General features: G+C 43.3%; 1 protein-coding gene across 1 annotated transcript; it reads right to left on the reverse strand.

Moving 5' to 3' along the window:
• Positions 1-6,870: 6,870 nt before the first annotated feature.
• Positions 6,871-8,134, reverse strand: BECN2 (beclin 2). Its single transcript, XM_031018547.2, is given in 1 exon segment — positions 6,871-8,134. A coding segment is annotated over 1 exon segment (1,254 nt). The 5' UTR covers positions 8,125-8,134.
• Between the last annotated feature and the right edge of the window lie 12,033 nt (positions 8,135-20,167).

Below are 20,167 nucleotides of genomic sequence, written 5' to 3' on the forward strand. Positions count from 1 at the left end.
CACAAGAATTCATACTAATATTTCCAGTTCAAATACTGATAGCTTTATCTTACAATATACATAAAATAATTTAAAATTAGGGGTGCCTGGGTGGCTCAGTCGTTAAGTGCCTGCCTTCGCCTCAGGTCATGATCCCAGGGTCCTGGGATCAAGCCCCGCATCGGGCTCCCTGCTCAATGGGAAGCCTGCTTCTCCCTCTCCCACTCCCCCTGCTTGGGTTCCTGCTCTCACTATCTCTGTCTGTCAAATAAATAAAATCTTTAAAAATAATAATAATAATTTAAAATTATAAATCATGTTACTACTACCAATAGAACTACAGGGCAATGCTTAATATTTAACTGTAGTACCTTTTTTTTTTTTTAAAGATTTTTTTATTATTTTAGAGAGCATGAGAGAGTGGGGTAGAGGGGCAGAGAGAGAGGGAGAGAGAGAGCCTCAAGCAGACTCCCCGCTGAGCATGGAGCCTGAAGGTGGGACTCAATGCAGAGCTCAATCTCATGACCCTGAGATCATGACTTGAGCCAAAATCAAGAGCTGGACATTTAACCAACTGAGCCACCCAGGTGCCCTTAACTGTACTACTTTTAATCTTTAGAGTATAGCTACTAAAAATATGCTGTCACATTACTGTTAACAAAAGTACTTAATCCTTTTCTCTACCATGTTAAAATTTGATATATTAGGTTTATATTATCAGTTTTACAATTGGTTTATATTTCTCTTTGATGTATTTTTACATTTTTTGAATACATGAAACATTTACATTATTCAAAAATTAAAACCTTATGAAAAATATGCTCAAAAAAGTCTTATATCCATTTCTATCCCTTCCACTTCACTCCTCCCCTCAATAGGTAACTTAAAATGGACAAAACTCACTGCTGAAAGACATTTGAGACAATATGTAAATTAGTTTCTTTCCCCGAGTTTTAGGTGAAGCCAAGGTATAACTGATAATTGTATTAATATGGTTATGATATTGGGGTTATGTAGATATAAAATGACATTTGAAATAGAGTGATGAAATAAAGATTTGCAAATCAGCACATATAGAATGATCATCAGAAATATGATAGGGGTGCCTGGGTGGTTCAGTCGGTTAAGCCTCCGACCCTTGATTTCAGCTCAGGTCATGATCTGAAGGTCATGAGCTCGAGCCCTGCGTTGAGCTTGGCATGGAGCCCCGCATTGAGCTCTGCACTGGGCATGGAGTCTGCTTGGGATTCTGTCTCTCCCTCTACCCCTCCTTTCACCCCCCTCTCTCTAAAAAAAAAAGAAAGAAAAGAAAAGAAATATGATAAACTTGTCCCCCTGTGCCTGATGCCTGATACTAACCTCTTTAAGACAAATCTTCGAAGATCTGGAAGATGTGTTATATCTTACTTATTACAAGTTGCTGATTGAAGCCGAAGCATTACAAATATCCAATACCCCAATTCTCCACCTCTAAGAAGCAGAGGTCTTTCCTTATTCCAATTAACCTTCTCAAGAAAAAAATAACCTGTTGTTCTTATAGGATTTTTTTCACTGACAAAAGTCTTTCATAAACTTTATCTCACTTCTCAGGCCAACCATGTGAAATAAGCCAGAGGTTGCAAATTAATGGCCTTAGGGCCACATGTGGCCCCAAACCCGTTTCATTTCACCCAAAATGTTTTCAAATATTTTAATTAGATACTGTGATTCAGAAACCAAAGGATTTCTTCTTAAAATCTAGATATCTAGGTTCTCCTGAAAAGTTGGAAGCCTCGATGCAGGGACCTAGGATTCCAGGTTGGAACTGGTTGGAGCCGTAAAGTCCTTGACCCCTTCAGATAAGACGTGTGCCAGGCCACGCTTTGTTACTGTCTTGGCTCTAGCTAAGGACATTTGAGTGTGCGGCTCTTTTGAGTTTAAATGTCTCTCCTAAGATGACCCATTGAGGAGAATTCTATTCAAGGCTTGTTTCCCCTCTACTGTTGAAATCTGTAGACTAGCCATGGCTTTCTAGCCATGTCAATGGACTCCAACCCCTGTCTAAATCCCTGTAGCAAGTTCTACTCCAAGACTATTGTCTAGAAGCTGACCCAAGCTCTCCTAGGTAGCCACAAATAGAATTACTAACTGCTCACTGGAAGCCACCGTGATTCCATCAGGAGGCAACCATCTGGGATTCAACCAGCTTCCTCCCAAGCACGTGAAGAAAACTCTAGTGAAGGGTTTTTCTTTCAAGTGGCATCAGACCTCTTTGACTCTTTTCTACAAAGCCCCAGAACTCTAAATGTCAACTGTCCTGTGGGTGATAAGTATCCAGGACCCAAATGACCCTCCTCACTCTTTGGTGAATTCTAATCAGAGGTCCCAGACCACCTCCAGCTTCTCATTAGAGCAATGGAACAAAGAAGGTGTAAGCAAAACTCTTGATACTCTCGACACCAGTGGAAACCTCAAACTTCACTGGCCATAAACATGATGGCAGGCAATCCAGGCATGCCTTTCGTTTGTTATCCTTGGCCACAGGCGCAACTTCAATGCTTCTAAGACCTTTCCTCTCACACACCGTAACCACACTTCTCTCCATTGTCTTTCTTCAGATCCTTCTTCTGGTCTTGAATTTCACTGCAATCCACTTTATGGTTCCTGCTCCATGATAAACTTCCCACCTTCTTTCAACTGTCATCTATGGCCCACACTCCCCCTCATTTGCTGAAGGCTTTGGAACTTGGTTTACAGCTTCCTTCACAATCCCAGTTTACCCCTCCATGTGCACCCTCCTTCCATCAATCTCTTCAAAGTTGCCTGAGCTACTTCCTGTTAACAACCCATACCCTGTGACAAATGATCCATATCTGGACCCCCTCCCACCTCACTAGTCTCAGACATATTTCCTCCTGTCCGAAAATGATCCTCCCAACCTCCTTCACAGTTAGACTTCTACCTTCTTGTCTCACATTATCAATTTATGTCATGCACACACTGTATTGTTATTCTTTCTCTTCTTTGTCCATCCTTATACCGTAAAAACTCAGATTTGTCCCAGTTTCAAAGTTCCTGCTTCATCTATGTCCTTGTCCCAGTGGTCAAAGGTCTCAAAAAAATTGTCTGCATTCACTGTCTCTACTTCTTTGCCTTTCATTCTTCCATCTACTGCCAGCTGGATCCCACCCTCACTGCTCTGAGAAGTCTCTCATCAAAACCAGTAAAAACTTCCTAATTGCCTAATTGTCTTTCTTCTCTTGACTTTCTGGAAACCTTTCCTCTTTTCTCTTTCTCACTTCTGTTTATTTGCCTAATTTGCTAACTGTCACTGCCATTCCCTTCATGAGTTCCTCTAGGACTGGTGTTTTGGAGGACACCCCACTCCCAGCTTGCTGACTTGACCAGCGGTCACTCCTCTGTAGTCTACATGGCTTTTAAAAGTGAATCTGTGACTTCTTGGACTAGTCTGCCATGGCCAGGGTGGGTGGGGGTGGGTGGCTCTGCACTGACTAGAAATTTAAACTCCTTGGCAGGGCACTGATGGCCCTCCAAGAGTGATCTTTCCAACCTTTCCATCTTCTCTCCCTGAGCATCAAGCTCCGTCCCCACCCCACCTGCAACAAACACTGGGTTCCAGCCCTGCTGACACTGAGCTCCTGGCTTTTCCCTGTCCATGCCTCTATGTTCATTCCAAATTCTTCCTTTATTAAACTAAAAATTGTAATTAAGTGTGTCTGGGGTGGCCTGAAAATTTGCATGTCTTACATGCTCTTAGTTAATGCTGGTGCGGCTGTTCCAGACCTCATTTTGAGAAAACTAGAACTTTTTTTCCAAAAGTGATTTACCTAAGTCAATCACAGGACAAATACTGCCCTATAACTGCACAGTTATGATTCCCCCTTTATGAAGTATCATAGAGTCAGACACATAAAAGCAAAGGGTAGAATGGTGGTTGCCAGGGGCTAAAGGGAGGGGGAAATGGGGAGCTGCTATTGAATGGGTGTAGTTTCAATTGTGCAAGTTGATTAAGTTCTAGCCACCGACAGTATAACATAGTATCTATAATATAGTTAACAATTTTATACTGCACACTTAAAATCCAGTAAGAAGGTAAATCTCATGGTAAGTGTTCTTACCACACACATGTAAAAAGAAAAAAACTAAACTGATTTACCTTTTATTTCAGGTGCCTAAATTGTCTTGGCCTCATAGGGTCTGCCATTCAAATGATTTCAATGGAAAATATGTGCCTGTGTGAGAAATTTGGCAGGAAGTGGGGGTTGGGGATGGAGATGGATAGTCACAAAATGGGGCAGAATAACGTAACAGCAGATTAACTTGATGTCTAGTCACAGCCTTTCATTTCTTTTATTATAATACAAATACATACACACCAGAGAATATTTATAAACCACAAAGAAGAAAATAAAATTTCCCACAATCCCACCACTCACTATAATTCAGTAATTTATTCATTCGGCTCTGCATTGAGCATCTACTAGTGGCCGGCATTGTGCAGGCAGTTAGGGACGCACTGCAAAAGGAGGTAAGTCCATGACTCAATGAAGACTATCGTCCAGATGGAGGGGCAGCGAACTATGACCCATGGGCCAAATCCAGCCTGCTTTGATGGATCTAGTCTCACTAGAACACAGCTATGCCCATTTACATATTTTCTGGGGCTGGTTTTACTCTTTAATGGCATGAACAAGTAGTTGTAACAGGATCACATGGACCAAAAATCCTAAAATATTTACTGTTTGGCCTTTTATAGAAAAAAATTTGCCAAATTCTGCTCTAGGGGCAATTGATAACATAGCTTTCTATGCTAAGGGCCTTTTGTCAGATTATTCTTAAGCATTTGATGATTTGAACCATTTCAAAGTTCTTTTTTTTTAATTTCTCTGAGAGAGAGAGTGCGCACATGCAAGGAGGAAGAGGGGCAGAGGAAGAGAATCTCAAGCGGACCCCGTACTGAGCACAGAGCCCTGGGCGAGGCTTCATCTCAGCACCCGGAGATCATGACCTGAGCTGAAATAGAGAAGTTGGAAGGCTTAACTGACTGAGCCACCCAGGTACCCTTCAAAGTTCTTTTTCTAATTGTTGCCTTTATATAAAAATATTTTATTTTTGTATTTACTTTGTGGTTACTGAATTTCTTAATTGACTTAATTCTAACCATTTATCTGTTGATTAATTTTGATACCGTTATAGTTATTTGATATGAAAATAACTTTTCCCTTCTTGTCTCTAGACCTTTAATTTTTTATTTATTACACCAGCTAGGATCACCAACACATGTTAAATAGAAATGCTTACTAATGATGTATTGTATGGTGAATAACATAACATAATTAAAAAAAAAAAAAAAAAGAAATGCTGATAACCAGTATCCTGTCTCTTTCCTAATCGCAAGGGGATAGAGAGTTTTTTTAAACACAAAACTTAATGCAAGTACCATTATATTCAAGGGATACATTTTTTTGGATTTTTCTCTACTTTTCTGAGTTTTCATATTATGTTTTATAATTTAATCTTTTTACTTACTGTATTATAAGCATTGCCATTAAATGTCACATAATTAAATATTTCTCTATAACATCTTAATACCTACATGGTCTTCCATCATAGGCTTAGACCTTTATTTAATCAATTTCCTGGTATCTTAGTCTGTGACAAATGAATCACCTCCCTTTTCTCATTTTCCACAATGACTTCTATTTATAGATGCTTAGTATATATGAGGCAGGTGCTATTCTAGGCACTAACTAGACTACAAAGCTAAAGTAGCTCTCGGGAAGTTTTAGTTTTGTTAAAAGACCCTGACACATAAGGAAGAGCTTGGGCAAAAGGCAGAGGAAGTTTGGACTTAGCACGTGTTGGAATAAGAAGGTGCTGGAAGAAGTGAGGTGAGTCTGGAGAGACACAGAGGGACCCAGGGCTGAATTTTATCCTGAGAGCAATGAAGCAGCAGGTGAAAAATACGATACAATTTGCATTTCTAAAAAGTTCTCTGGCCGACTCCTTTTATTTTTTTAAAGATTTTATTTGACAAAGCAACCTAGCAAGAGCATGAGTGTGGGGGAGGGGCAGAGGGAGAAGGAGAAGTAGACTCTCCCCTAAGCAGGGATCCCAACTTGGAGCTCAATCCCAGGACCCTGAAATCATGACCTGAGCCAAAGGCAGATGTTTCAATGACTGAGCCACCCAGGTGGCCCCACCCCTGCTGACTTTTAAATATTCAGGTCTCTGTAAGGGTTCACCTGATGACTCTCAACTGATAAATAGATTGAACTATGAGCCAAGACGTTACCAGTCCTCTTTGGCCACACCCCCACCAGGTCAGTTCTCAACATAATGGCACAACCCAGTATCACTTCTCATTTTAAATCACTGAAGAAAATGTAGAAACTTACTGAAAGCTTTTCAGGGATGAAGGAGGGGTTTACACTATATATTGCAGCAAAAACTTAAATATATCTTTGAATATTCGCCCTCCCCGCAAAAGTCCCACTACATACATTAGTGGCCCAAATACTTTTATGAAGACTCCAGCTTTCTCCTCACAACCCCCCTTCCCTCAGCCCCACCCTAGTACTTTCCCTCTGCATCTCTTGATCCTTTTTTTGTACTAGTAAACTGGTCATCTTGTAATTCAATCTTTACTGCCATTTTGGATATTCGTTAAGGTGGGGAAGGAGGGAAGAGAAAAGTACAAGGAAGAGAGGACAAAGACGTGCAGGGGAAGATAGTAATAACTTGGTTTGCTCTGAACAATTAATGCTTGGGTTGCCATTCATTTTTAAAATTATAAGCATGTTATATCTTTCAATTTTACAATTTGTTACTTTTCACAAATAAAATATTTTAAAGCAAAAAAAATCTCCCTCTCCCTCATAAAAGAAAAAGTTATTCTTGATATCTTAAAGAGACCCAAGCGAGACTACACTTAAAATTTATAAGCATGAGCTTGAGTGCCTTTGTCCACTGCTCCTCCGTGTTCAAATGGGTTCTGATGGAATAGTACTCACTGCTGCTTCCAGAGTCTTCCATTAGGCCACTCTCCACATGAATCCTGCAGGGCAGGCAAAGACCCCACTTGCCTTTCTCAGCCTCCTCCTTGAACTGCTGCATGCAGTCCAAAAAAGCCATCATTGCCTGGTCAAATTTGACATGCAAGTGAGTTCTCTGCGCTACAATGTAGAACAATGGCAGCTCAACAGGGTCATCTGTTAAAGACTTCAGATAGGACCGGTTTCCACAGGGGACGAGTTGATACCTCTGAAACTCCAGCCCAATCTTATTGGACAGGGCAAGGAGCAGCAAGGCTGTCTGGCCCCAGGCCATGTTAATCTCCTTCCAGCTCACGGAAATGGTGGGGAGGCAGCCCAATCTGAAGCCATTGATGATGCCCACAGGGCCATCATGCCTGATCTCAAAGGTGGCACTGAAGGCATTGGTCTTCTTCAGCCGGCCCCACTGGATCTGGGCATGTCTCAGCTGGTTCTTTATGCTCTTCAGCTCGTCCTGCAGTTCCAGTTGTTGCCATTGCAAGTTACTATAGTCCCTCCAGTACTGCTCATCTTGCTGGTCCAGCATTTTAGTCTCTGCCCAGGCTGCCTCAAGATCTTCTGCTATTCTTTCTTGGTTCTTCTCCACCTCCTTCAGCTCCTGGATCAGCCTCACCTCCTCCAGCTCCAAGCCCTCCAGCTCCTCCTGCAGTGTCTTCATCTCCTCCTCACGTATCCTCCCCATCCAATATTTGTAGTTCTGGTTCTCAGATTCTACAATAATGAGTCAGGTGTCCACCTGCTCTAAAAGTTTGTCAGTACAGTCCTCACAGAGGGGGTTGTCCATATCTTTTTCACCAGTGAGGATGTCAAAAATGTCCCTAGCAGTCTTCTGGATATTATTGAGCGTTCTTCCAGAGTCAAACTTTCCAAGCAAGATGAACTTGTTAGAACTGTCCCTTGACATCTTGCCATCACCAGGGAGGGTAGAACAGGAGGCACCATCCTGGAGCTTTTCACTGTCCTTCACCTTGGAGGTAGGGCCACCCTCCAGGGTTTCTCCTGGCTCCTGCTGAGCTGAGGTGAATGTGGAAGCTGCAGATTCTTGGGTGGTCTCGAGACCCAAGGTCCCCATGGACTGATCCGGCTTCATGGGCTGCCTGCAGCCATGGCAGATGAAGCAGATGGAGGACATGGTGGAGGCCTTGGATCTTACTCTGATTCCAAGTTTCCTCTGGCTCCCCACTTAGCCATTTATACCTTTTTAAGCTTCTTTAGAGTAGTGATTCTTTTAAAATGCATATTTCATCTTGTCACTCTTCTACTTAAAACCTTACATTGGTACCCTCCTTAGATACCTCTAAGACTTCTTTAGCTCCTTTTAGACAAGTGATTCTTTCTAAAAGGAAAATCTGATCATCTCACTTTGTCCTTTAACACTCCCAAGGCATATCTTAAGAGTAATCTTTATAGGGCGCCTGGGTGGCTCAGTCGTTAAGAGTCTGCCTTCGGCTCAGGTCATGATCCCAGGGTCCTGGGATCGAGTCCCACATCGGGCTCCCTCCTCAGCGGGAAGCCTGCTCTCCCTCTCCCACTCCTGCTGCTTGTGTTCCTGCTCTCGCTATCTCTGTCTCTGTCAAATAAATAAATAAATAAAATCTTAAAAAAAAAGAGTAATCTTTATAAACTAAGCTCTGATCATGGAACTTCCCTCCTTAAAATGGTTTTATGCTCTTATCTTACCATAAAATAAAGTCCCATCATCCTAACCTGACACCAAAGCCTCTGCTCATTTTCCCAGCTACTTCTCTCCTAATTTCCTGCCACCTTCACCCATGGGCTTCTCCATGATCCCTGGAGTGATGGTTGGAAATACAAAGTATGCCTTTCCTCACCCTGATACTTCTTCTCAAAGGATTGGGAAATAGCAGAATAAGTTTGGAACTGCTTTTAATGTCATGGTCAATTCCGAGTCCTGATTCATCCTTGGGAATAGAATGGCAAAGTATATTCATTGCTAAAGGCTAAACCTCATTTTAATTACCCATCCACCAAAACCAAACAAATCCAAGCCACACCTGGCTTTGAGTTTGAACCAGCCGAGACAGATGATGGCCCAAACAGGCTAAGGGACACAGAGGTGAAGGGGAGTAGAGATTGTTTCAGACTCTGGTTTATCTAACAATGGAATGATGTCTCCAGGATAATCCAGGATTCCTCTGTGGAGCCTTCCTTTCATGAAGGAATGAGTGGAACTGGAGTGTTGCTTTTAGTTGGGAAGGAAATCCCTTATTTCTGGAGATCTTCCTTCCAATTCTTACCTCCTTATTCCACGGTCTCCTTTGGGAAGACTGGAAGGGGCCCAAGAGTGAGGATTCTATGCGTTGGAGGGCATCGGTGGCAGGGATTTTCTGCACTACTGTATTCCCAGCACTTGGACGAATTACCTTGTCCCCGCTTCCCTTTCCAACCTTTGCTCCTTTGCTTGGGCTTTGTCACAAACCTCCAGGAAAGATTTGTCTCTACCTACTGCCTCCAATTCCTCTTCTTCTGTTCTCTCTTAAACCCACTGTGATTCAACTTTAATCTCAGTACACTATAGAAAATCCTCATATCAAGGTCACAAATGTTGTCTGTGTTGCTAAATTTAATCTTGTTAGAATAGGAAGAAAGGTCTCCAGCCAAAAGTGAGCATGGGGAAGAGATGTGAGAGTCACCTAGGTGAGTAGGAGACTGAATAGAGGAGAGAAATGGCATGATTGCTCTTCACTTGTAATAGTCCACATGGGACTTGCTGTCATGAGTAGGTGTACATTTTTGTCCAGCCACCCACCTGCATGGGTTTGTCAAGCAAGCAAGACTAAACCAGGGAGGCAGGAGAGAAGGTACCAGCAGGGAAGTGGTTAGGAAGGTTGACGGCAATATATCCTGGGAAGGAAGAATGGGGATGGAGGGAGACACAGTGAAAAGGAAGAGTTGAGCTACTTCTGTTCTGGGAGGTTGAAGGAGTGTTGGAATCAGGATAGCAGGAGACCGGATGAGTAAATACAGGAGGTAGTCAGAGATTGTGCATGAAATGGACACAACAGAGGACTTGCTCTTTGTAGTCTATAATCATCTTTCATCTCCCCATCCTGAAACAAATGACCTTTGTTTGGCTCCTCCAGGCATATGTCACAGTATTCTGGAGTTAGAAGGTCTTGGGTTCTAATCTTGCTTACTTAATAGGTTACTTAACCTTTCTGATGCTCAGATTCTTAATTTGAAAATGAATGAAATAGAAGCCACCATAAGAGGATTGCTTTGATGATTAAACAAGATGATGTTTAGAACTTCAAATGACATTAGTTTCTTCTCACTACCAGTCGCCTATGTGGCCAGTGCCTGGCTTTCTCCTCCTTGTGCACCTTGAACTTCTCAAAAGAGAAGTTCACTACTTCTCACTGTTTCCAAATTCTCATCAAACCTCTTTCAACCTTTGCAATCTGGCATCTGTCTCAATAATTAATGGGATAAAATGGTTCTTGCTAAGGTCAGCAATGAATTCTTTTTTTTTTTTTTTAAAGATTTTATTTATTTATTTGACAGAGACAGAGACAGCGAGAGCAGGAACACAAGCAGGGGGAGTGGGAGAGGGAGAAGCAGGCTTCCCGCTGAGCCGGGAGCCCGATGTGGGACTCGATCCCAGAACCCTGGGATCATGACCTAAGCCGAAGGCAGTCGCCCAACCAACTGAGCCACCCAGGCGCCCCAATGAATTCTTTTTTTTTTTTTTTTAAAGATTTTATTCATTTATTTGACAGAGAGAGACACAGCGAGAGAGGAAACATAAGCAGGGAGAGTGGGAGAGGGAGAAGCAGGCGCCCCGCGGAGCAGGGAGCCGGATGCGGGGCTCGATCCCAGGACCCTGGGATCATGACCTGAGCTGAAGGCAGACACTTAACCACTGAGCCACCCAGGCGCCCCTCCCCAATGAATTCTTAAATAGCACATCCCAAAGCATCTTTTCTGTCCTCTTCCAAATTGGTGCTCATTCTTTAACATTTGAGGTGATTGCCATCCTTTCCTCATCAAAAGAGGAAAACAAAGCCCTTATTTGGATTCTAGAGGATTGCTGCTTCTGATTCTCCTAGATCTCTGATCTTCCTTTTCCACCCTGCTGACTCATCCTGCCAAGAGATTCTGAATATTAAAAAGTAAAAATCTGTCTTTGATATAGACAACTACATTTTTCTGAAGCTTGCAAAGTGTGAATAAAAGCCTCCTTTAAAAATTCAAGGCTTTATGGGGGTGCCTGGGTGGCTCAGTCATTAAGTGTCTGCCTTTGGCTCAGGTCATGATCCCAGGGTCCTGGGATCGAGCCCCACATCGGGCTCCCTGCTCTGTGGGAAGCCTGCTTCTCCCTCTCCCACTCCCCTTGCTTGTGTTCCCTCTCTTGCTATGTCTCTGTCAAATAAATAAATAAAATCTTAAAAAAAAATTCGAGGCTTTGTATACCCATGTTCATAGAAGCATCATTCATCGTAGTCAAAAGGTAGAAGCAACCCACATGCCCACTGATGAATAAATGAATAAACAAAATGTGGTATATACATACAGTGGAGTATTATTCAGCCTTAAAAAGGGAGGAAATTCTTACCCAAGCAACAATCTGGATGAAACTTGAGGACATTATGCTAAATGAAATAAGCCAATCATAAAAGAATAAATATTTTATGATTCCACTTAAATGAAGTACCTAGAGTAGTCAGATACAATTCATAGAGAAAGAAAGTAGGGTGGTGATTGCCAGGGGCTGGGGGAAGAAGGGCTCGCTCTATAAATCACTGTGATATTGATTTACATAAAAAAATATGTATTTGGTCTTCTCTGTTCATACCACAGAGCTCCTAAACCCTTGGAATTTCCTAAGCAACTAGAGCGATCATAGAGGTATCTTTTGTTATGTTAATGAAGTGACTGTCAGAGAGCACCTAAAGATGGGGGCTGGTTATCAGGAGAACCAACCATGTGATTGGAGGGTTGGAACTTTTAGCTCCACCCCCCTGACGTCCAGGAGGGGAGTAAGGCTGGAGATTAAATCAATCACCAATGGCCAGTGATTTAATCAGCCGCGCTCATGTAATGAAGTCTCCATGAAAACCTAAAAAGGAGTGGGCTCAGAGAAGTTCTGGGTTGGTGACCATGTGGCAATCTGGGGAGAGTGGTGAGCCTGGAGAGGGCATGGAAACTCCACAACCTTCCCACATACCTTGTTCTTTGCATCTCTTTGATCTGACTATTCCTAAGTTATATTCTTTTATAATAAATTGGTAATCTAGTAAGTAAATGTTTCCTGAGTTCTGTGAGCTGCTCCAGCAAATTAATCAAATCTGAGGAGGGGTCAAGGGAATTATTTGGTCACAAGCCCAGGTGACAACATGGACTTGCATCAATTGGCATCTGAAATGGGGAATGGGAAAGCAGTCTTATAGGACTGAGCTCATAGCCTGTGATCTGATGCTATATAGTGTCAGAATTGAATTATAAGACACGCAGTTGGTATCAGAATTGCTTGGTGTGAGGAAAAAACTCACACACTGGAATTGGGACCAGAGTGCTAGTTGGTGTCAGAATATTCGGGTGTTAGTGTTTAATGAGTACTGTGTTTTAGTTTGGGAAGATTAAAAAGTTCTGGGGATGGATGGTGGTGATGGTTGCACATGTGGGAAGGAAAAACTATTCTACCCTTCAAGGTTTTTCTAGCAGGCCTAAGAATTAAATTGACAGAAGACAGATTAACTGGAGAAGATAACATTTAATTTCATAAGTACAGGGAATCCACAAAAACATGAAATTCCAAAGACAGGCAAAAGGAGGTATAAATGTTGTCCTGAACTAAGAAGGGGAATGGGGTCTGGGATTTCCAAGGGAATGAAAACAATGCACAGGAAGATGAAAAGGGGTAAATGTTTGGTAAACACATGTTCACTGGGCTATTCAGAAACGACAGGACACAAACAATCTATTGGTTAAAATTCCTCCTCCCTGTGTACTACCCCTCATTCATATTATATTGTAGTTATCTATGGTGATAGCTCCTGTCCTGGAGCAGGTCTTCCAACTAAATTCTTTTAGACATTTAGGGAGAAGATCAAAGCTTCTTCCTGAGTCTTTTGATCCTTGATGGTTTTCAGCTCAAGACAATCTGCATGCCGTAGTGATGCTTCCAGGGTGATTCATTCTGAGCTCCCTCACACAACAATGTGAGTGTACTTAATGCCCCTGCACACTTAAAAATTGTAAAGATGGTATTTTATTACCATTAAAATATAATAAAAGAAATTAAAGGACCTGTCTAAAGCAGCTCTCTTTCTCTCTACAGGGCCCCTGGGGCAATAAGGTAGCTATTAGAAACTTTCCTAGAGATTTAACATGCCCTGGGACTCTCAGATGGGCTCAAAGTGCAAGACCCATCATTAACTAGAAAAAATAGTCTCAGCTCAAAAATCCTAAGCAAATATGCCTCTGTTTGCCATGACTAAAGTGAAAAAATTTGTGTTATGTGTGTCTTACCATAGCTTTAAAAACCTCAAGGTTGCACTGGTTTATGGGCCTCAGAATGTCTCCTGTTTCCTTTGTAAACCTCCACAGACTTTGTGGCCTCACAAAGGCCAGTGTGGGGATTTGAGGTGTCTGAGGAAGGACTCTTGCAGAGGGCCAGACACCTGCGGGCCCAGATGTGACTCACACAGGATGGGAAGGCAATACTCATAGTTACAGAGGAGCCCAGATTTCTGGTTCACATAAGAAAATTTTTTAAAGGAATTTTAAGCTTTAATTCATTTTGCTTTGCTTCAGACCAGCCAATGTCCTCTTTGCTAGAGAAACTCCAGAGAAGTTAATCATGACAAGCTGGAATGGGAATATTTTTTTCCAGACTCAGACCATCAAAAGAGCCAAGATTCTGGCTTTCTGTCCCAGGTCAGATGCTGATTTAGGAAGTCATTTCAGCTCACAGTCTGCTTAAACACTGTGAAACGGGTTCAGTGCTAACAATTAAACATTGCTCACGATAGCTGCTGAGGGCAAAGACATTTGCACCATGCTCCCTCAGTGTTCTGCACACTGTGCGGTGTCAAGTAAGTGTTCAGTAAACCATTGCTAGATTCTGCATGCATTACTAATGCATGGAAGTGCTCAGCCCGGGGGACTGGAGCCCCCACCTCCTGCTACTCCCCGCTAATATCTATCTAAAGCCACGCCAGAAAAATTAAATATAGATTTATGCAGAGCTAACTTGTTCGTATAAGACAAATACTCTCTATTTGCAAAAAGATTCACAGAATTCCTACAAATAGATTGCTGGCTAATGTGCATTACAGAACGTTAACTCTTTATAATCAATGTTAAAATGTTGGGAGTCAATGCCAGTTGAAGGGCAGAATGTTCCAAGTCAATCCACCTGTGAAGATTGAGAACTCTTCCACCTGTGCACTGGCACCTGCATCCATTAGTCTCAGTGGATGGCACTTGGCATATCTACCCCTCCACTGGACTATATGCCTCTTGAAAATATTGTTGAAATCCGTCTTGTATCTTTAACATCTATTCATCCGTTCTGTTCCTTTTCTTTTTTCCTTTTTTTTTTTTAATTCCTATGGAAGGGCTTCTAGATACCATGACTCTGACTCAAATAATCCCATACATGGGACAGCTCATTCTCCTAAAATATACTGGTAATTTTTTTTTCAGGAAATTGCATGCTAATCATATTGATTTGATAATTGGACTAAAAATCTAGGAGTATCAATTTATTGCATGTAGTGGACTGCTATCCCTTGTCACAAGGAGTGCCTTTAGAAATTCCTGATGATGACGTATCATTCCCTCACAAGAGGACTGTGAGGATCACCCACTCCCCAAGCCCTTGGCTATATAAGCATGGAAAACACCATCATCAATATTCGGGCTCATCATCCTCATAATCATTAGCAAGGAGAGGAAGGTCCTCAGAATGCAGCTGAAAGTCTTTTTTTTTTTTAAGAATTTTATTTATTTATTTGACAGAGAGAGACACAGCGAGAGAGAAAGCACAAGCTGGGGGAGTGGGAGAGGGAGAAGCAGGCTTCCCGCAGAGCAGGGAGCCCGACGCAGGGCTCGATCCCAGGACCCTGAGATCATGACCTCAGCTGAAGGCAGACGCTTAACGACTGAGCCACCCAGGCGCCCCTGAAGTCTTGATTCCTTAAACCAGTCCCTTCAAGATCGTGAATGCTCACAGGCAGGACTATATTTTATACCTAAGGCCAAAGTAGTAGAAGCCAAATTGCTGCCCACCCCTGGACAGTGTCCACTGATTCTGATGCTCTCATCCATGCCATGGGCCTCATTTAATATATTTTCTTCACTTTAAGACTAAATTAACATAACTGCTCTCTTACAGCCTGTTCTGGGGTTCAGGACATTTGGTGGCCTAAAGATTTCTTCCACTCTGTTCTGGTGCAGTGGGAAGAGCTCTGGCCCAGGATTCTGGAGGCTTGGTTTCTGATCATAATTTACTATAGACTGTTCTCTGGACCTCTCAGTTTTCTTATTTGTAAAATAAGGGACTTGGAGCAAGTGATAGTCAAAGTCCTCACAACCTCACTTATTATTAATTTTCCATCTCTTATTAGGCCAGGTTGCCAACTAGTTCTGTGCCCACCCCACGCTCTCTCCTAACCCCCACAATAATATCACTGAGAAATAATTTGAGAACTAGAATTTATTAAAATGCATAAGCTTATACCCGAAGATAGCCATGTGATATAATCATTAGGCCATGGACCTATGTTTTCACCTATTTTGGTAGTTTGAGATGCTTTTTCAATGACAAAGAAGTTGGTGATTGATGTCATATTCTTGTCTACACACTCACAGCAGGCCTAGCAATCACAGCTAAGAATGGACTGGAATAGCAGGAATCTGTGTGGACCCAGGGCCTGGTGGATCATGGAGAAGGTGGAAAGTGGGGACCACCACCAGCTAAGGCACGAGTTCAGTGGCATACCACATGGAAGAGTGAAGCAAGGATCTGGAAAGGACAAGGAAACTGAGGCTGGTGGGAAGCTCGGGGCACTAAGACTGGGATGAAGGCCAAGGTTGTTGGGGCCAGTGTGATCACTGGCCACCTGGCTTGACACTAAAAGTTGGGTTGACGACAGTGCTGGCTTATCATCCTCACCACTGGTTCATTGACTCCTACTGTAAGCATGGGGAAAAGGATGGAGGCTAACACCTTTTGAGGCCCTAACACGTTCCTGGCTTAGTGTGGCAATTGTATTGTCAAGCAAATATTCACCCTTCTCTCCCTCCCTTCGGAGTGATTTTGGACCGTGGACTGTGGGCTGAAGTGACAGCGTGCTAGTTCCAACCCCAAGTGTCTCCTAGTCCTCTTGTGCTCCTGTCTTCCACCAGGAGAACAGCATATCCCATGGAGGATCTCTCCTTCTGCCTCCGTCCCCAAGTGAGAAGGCATCTGAAGCCCAGCCCAGCCAACCTACAACACCCCAATTGAGAAATACATGCTTGGGTTGTAAACCACTGAAACTTGGGGTTTATTATCACAGCAAAGGCTGGATCATTGAGACATGTTAATCTTTCTGAAACAAGCAACAGCATCTCAGGTGAGGATCAGAATCCCTCAGGTGTTGGGCTTTGGGCCCAGCCATATTTGACATCAAATCAAAAGCCATGCTTTCTATTAAAATGTGACGACTCTAGTCTTTGATGAGTCAAGCAATATTTGACTTAAAATAGAAAAGTGGTCTGGGCGCCTGGGTGGCTCAGTTGGTTAAGCGACTGCCTTCAGCTCAGGTCATGATCCTGGAGTCCCTGGATCGAGTTCCGCATCGGGCTTCCTGCTCGGCAGGGAGTCTGCTTCTCCCTCTGACCCTCCCCTCTCTCCTGTGCTCTCTCTCATTCTCTCTCTCTCAAATAAATAAATAAAATCTTTAAAAAAAAATAGAAAAGTGGTCTTAGAGAAAATGCTAACTGAATATTCTTTCAGTAACCCCAGGTACAAGAGCTCCAGACCCTCCCACGAATGGACGTTCTGATAGGAGTTCTGCATCAGCAAAGCAGCCTCAGATGCCAGAAGGATGCAAATGGCTGGCTGCTGAGAGCCCTTTCTCTCCCTTCTCCCTACCTGTGTACTTCACAGAATAGTTGGGAAGAGACACAGACGGCATCCCAGAGAAAATACAATCAGGCTGCTCCAGTACCTTCAGGGAGAGTGGAAACAATGTGACCCTGTCTGAGGGCTCCTACATTCCTCAGCCAGAAAGCCCTGGCTCCTCTCCTCTTGTGAGTCACCCTTGCAGGTGTTTGCAACCCTTGGGATGAAAAATGATGCTCTGGCATAAAGAAGCATTGAGGAGCTTACTAATCCCTTACCACTGGAAAGTAGGAAAGGGAAAAACAGAACAGGGAATGGAAAGGCAGTTGGAAATCAGCTGGGGGAGGATAGCAGGTCACAAAGTCAGCCAGAAAAGGAATTTCCAATATATTTTTAAAAGATCCTGAGTAATTTTTTTATTTTCCAAATGTACTGCATTCAGGGTCAGACTGGCCCTCAAGGCAGTCGAACATGGCCCGTGGCCTAAGAAGAAACTCCTCTGAAGATGTTCAACCCTCACTTGCCCTGTCACTCTGGTGTCTGGGAATTTACCCAGCCTGATCCCTCACCAGCATTGGGAGACTATTCTCAGTTATGCAGTACTGGGGACTTTTTTCTTCTCTCTGAAACATGCCGAGCTCTCCCCCTGAGTCTGCCCCCTCATCTTCCCAGGTGGCTCTGCAAGCCCAGCAGGCTGTTCATCACTCTTCCAGCCTCAGCTTTGGCTCACTTCCCCAAGGAGGCCATTCTGTGCAGTGGGGATCCCCAGACACCCTCCCTAAGAGCACATTTACCAAACTGAATTCCATCTACAGTGACTTGTGGTTTAGCTGTTTATCATGTCTTTCCCATCATGATGAGAGCTCTGTCACGTTAGGGACTGCCCAACTTGCTGGTCCCCGAGGCCCTGGTGCCTGGCACCTCACAAGCTCAGTGAGTGAGTGACTGATTGCATCTTTGTATCAACTCTGAAAGGCAACTATCATTTTGCTATTAACTGCTGAATTCTGTCCCTTTTAAAATGTTGCTTGGGGCACCTGGGTGGCTTAGTCTATTAAGCATCTGACTCTTGACTTCTGCTCAGGTCATGATCCTGATCAGGGTCTTTAGATCAAGCCCCATGTCAGGCTCTGTGCTCAGCCTGGAGTCTGCTTGAGATTTTCTCTCTCTCTCTCTCGGCCCTGCCCCTTGCTCTCTCTCTCAAATAAACAAAAATAAATAAAATCTTAAAAAAAATGTTGCTTAATTTTATCACATAAGTAATACATGAAGACTTACCAGTACAGAGAATTCAGGTCCTTCTGAGCAAATGGAAAACAGAGCAAGTCTCCCTTTCTTTCTTCTCTCCCTCCAGATCTTCCCCCTTCCCTAGGTAAACTTTGCAAGTTTTTGTTCCCTTTTCTCTGAGATACTGTAATTTATAACTATATAGTTAGTCTTTGACCCCCTTCCTGGCACAGACTTCCTAAAACCCTCTGAAACTTTTGGACCTTGCCTAAAGATGCCAGCAGAACCAACCCATGTGATTAGAGGGTTGGAATTTTCAGTCCCACCCCTGAAACCTCCAGGTTGGTGAGAAGAGCTGGAGGTTGATCAATCACCAATGGCCAGTGATTTTTTCAATCATGTGTATGTAATGAGGCGTCCATAAAATCCCAAAAGGACAAGGTTGGAAAAACTCCCAGGTTGGTGAATACATGGAGATTCAGGGTGAGTGGTGTGCCCAGAGAGAACATGGAAACTCTACACCCCTTCCCCATACCTTGCTCTATGCAACTCTCCCATCTGGCTATTCCTGACTTCTATCCTTTTATAATAAACCAGTGATCTAGTAAGTACAATGTTGCTCTGAACTCTGTGAGCCACCCTAGCAAACTAATCAAACCCAAATGGGGCTGTAAGAACCTTCAATCTACAGCCAGTCAGTCAGAAGCCCAGGTGACAACCTAGATTGTGATTAGTGTCAGAACTGGGGGGTGGGGGCAGCCTTCTAGGACTGAGCCTTTAACCTGTGGGATCTGATACTATCTCTAGGTGGACAGTGTCAGAGTTGAGCTGAATTGTAGGACACCCAGCTGGTGCTGGAGAAATGCCTGTTGGTGTGGGAAACCCCCCTCTGACACACAAGCTGGTATTAGGTGCAGAGCCTTTACTAACCTTTTCCTTTCTATAATTCACCTATCGGTGACATAGAGGCATCCTTTCATGTAAATGAGTTTTGATTTTCTTTAACAATGACTAGAGTGTACCCATTGTGATGTCTGTCTCTATGGGATGGGGGCCCCCAAATGTGGGGTGACAATCAGGTGGAAGCCAGTGGCACAGGAGGAGAAAGCGTTCACCCAAGGCAGAACAAAGGGGATAGAAGTCTCTTGAATACATTGCAGGGGAGCTGCAAGCAGTCAGCAGAGGCAGGCTGTCTGCAACCTGGCAGTGGGTGGGGGCTGTATTTAAATCAGGAAGGGGAGGAGGTACGGGAACAGGGATGTATGGAATTCTCCCTTTTTTGGCAACTGTGGCTGGTTGTGAGTAGCCCATTGGTCAGCTAGGGCCTATGGATATACTGAGGTGGGTCACCTGCTGGGCCCCTCTGTACTCGGCCGGGGGGGTCACTGTGGGCCCTTTTGCCTTGATCAAGTTTCCATTGCTCAAGCCTGTTGTCTAAAAGCGGCCTCTACACCCATGTCCTACATAGGGCTTGTTACAGATGAACCAGAATTTGTTCCATCAGTTCTGGCTAGATGGAAAACTAACAAGTGATAACCAAACATTCCGACCTTCGTAATCTTTGATCTTTTTGTAATTAGTGCTTTCTTTTCTCCAAAAGTGGGATTTACCAAGGCTGGTTCGTTCCTTCACCAGTGGACCACATGAACTGGTTTGGACTATCAGGAGACAAGTCAGTTTTACTCTATAAATAATTATTTTGTAATTTTCTTTTATTAGAAACTCACTCTAAAGATTGGTAATTCAGTAACTTTGCACAGCATTTAATCCTGAGTATAAGAGAAATTAATATTAAATAAAAGCTGACCTTCCTGCCTCTGTAGGTTCTGTG

The sequence above is a fragment of the Leptonychotes weddellii genome, chromosome 6, assembly GCF_054177405.1.
Source record: "Leptonychotes weddellii isolate Sample4059 chromosome 6, ASM5417740v2, whole genome shotgun sequence".
NCBI classification, from domain to species: Eukaryota; Metazoa; Chordata; class Mammalia; order Carnivora; family Phocidae; genus Leptonychotes; species Leptonychotes weddellii.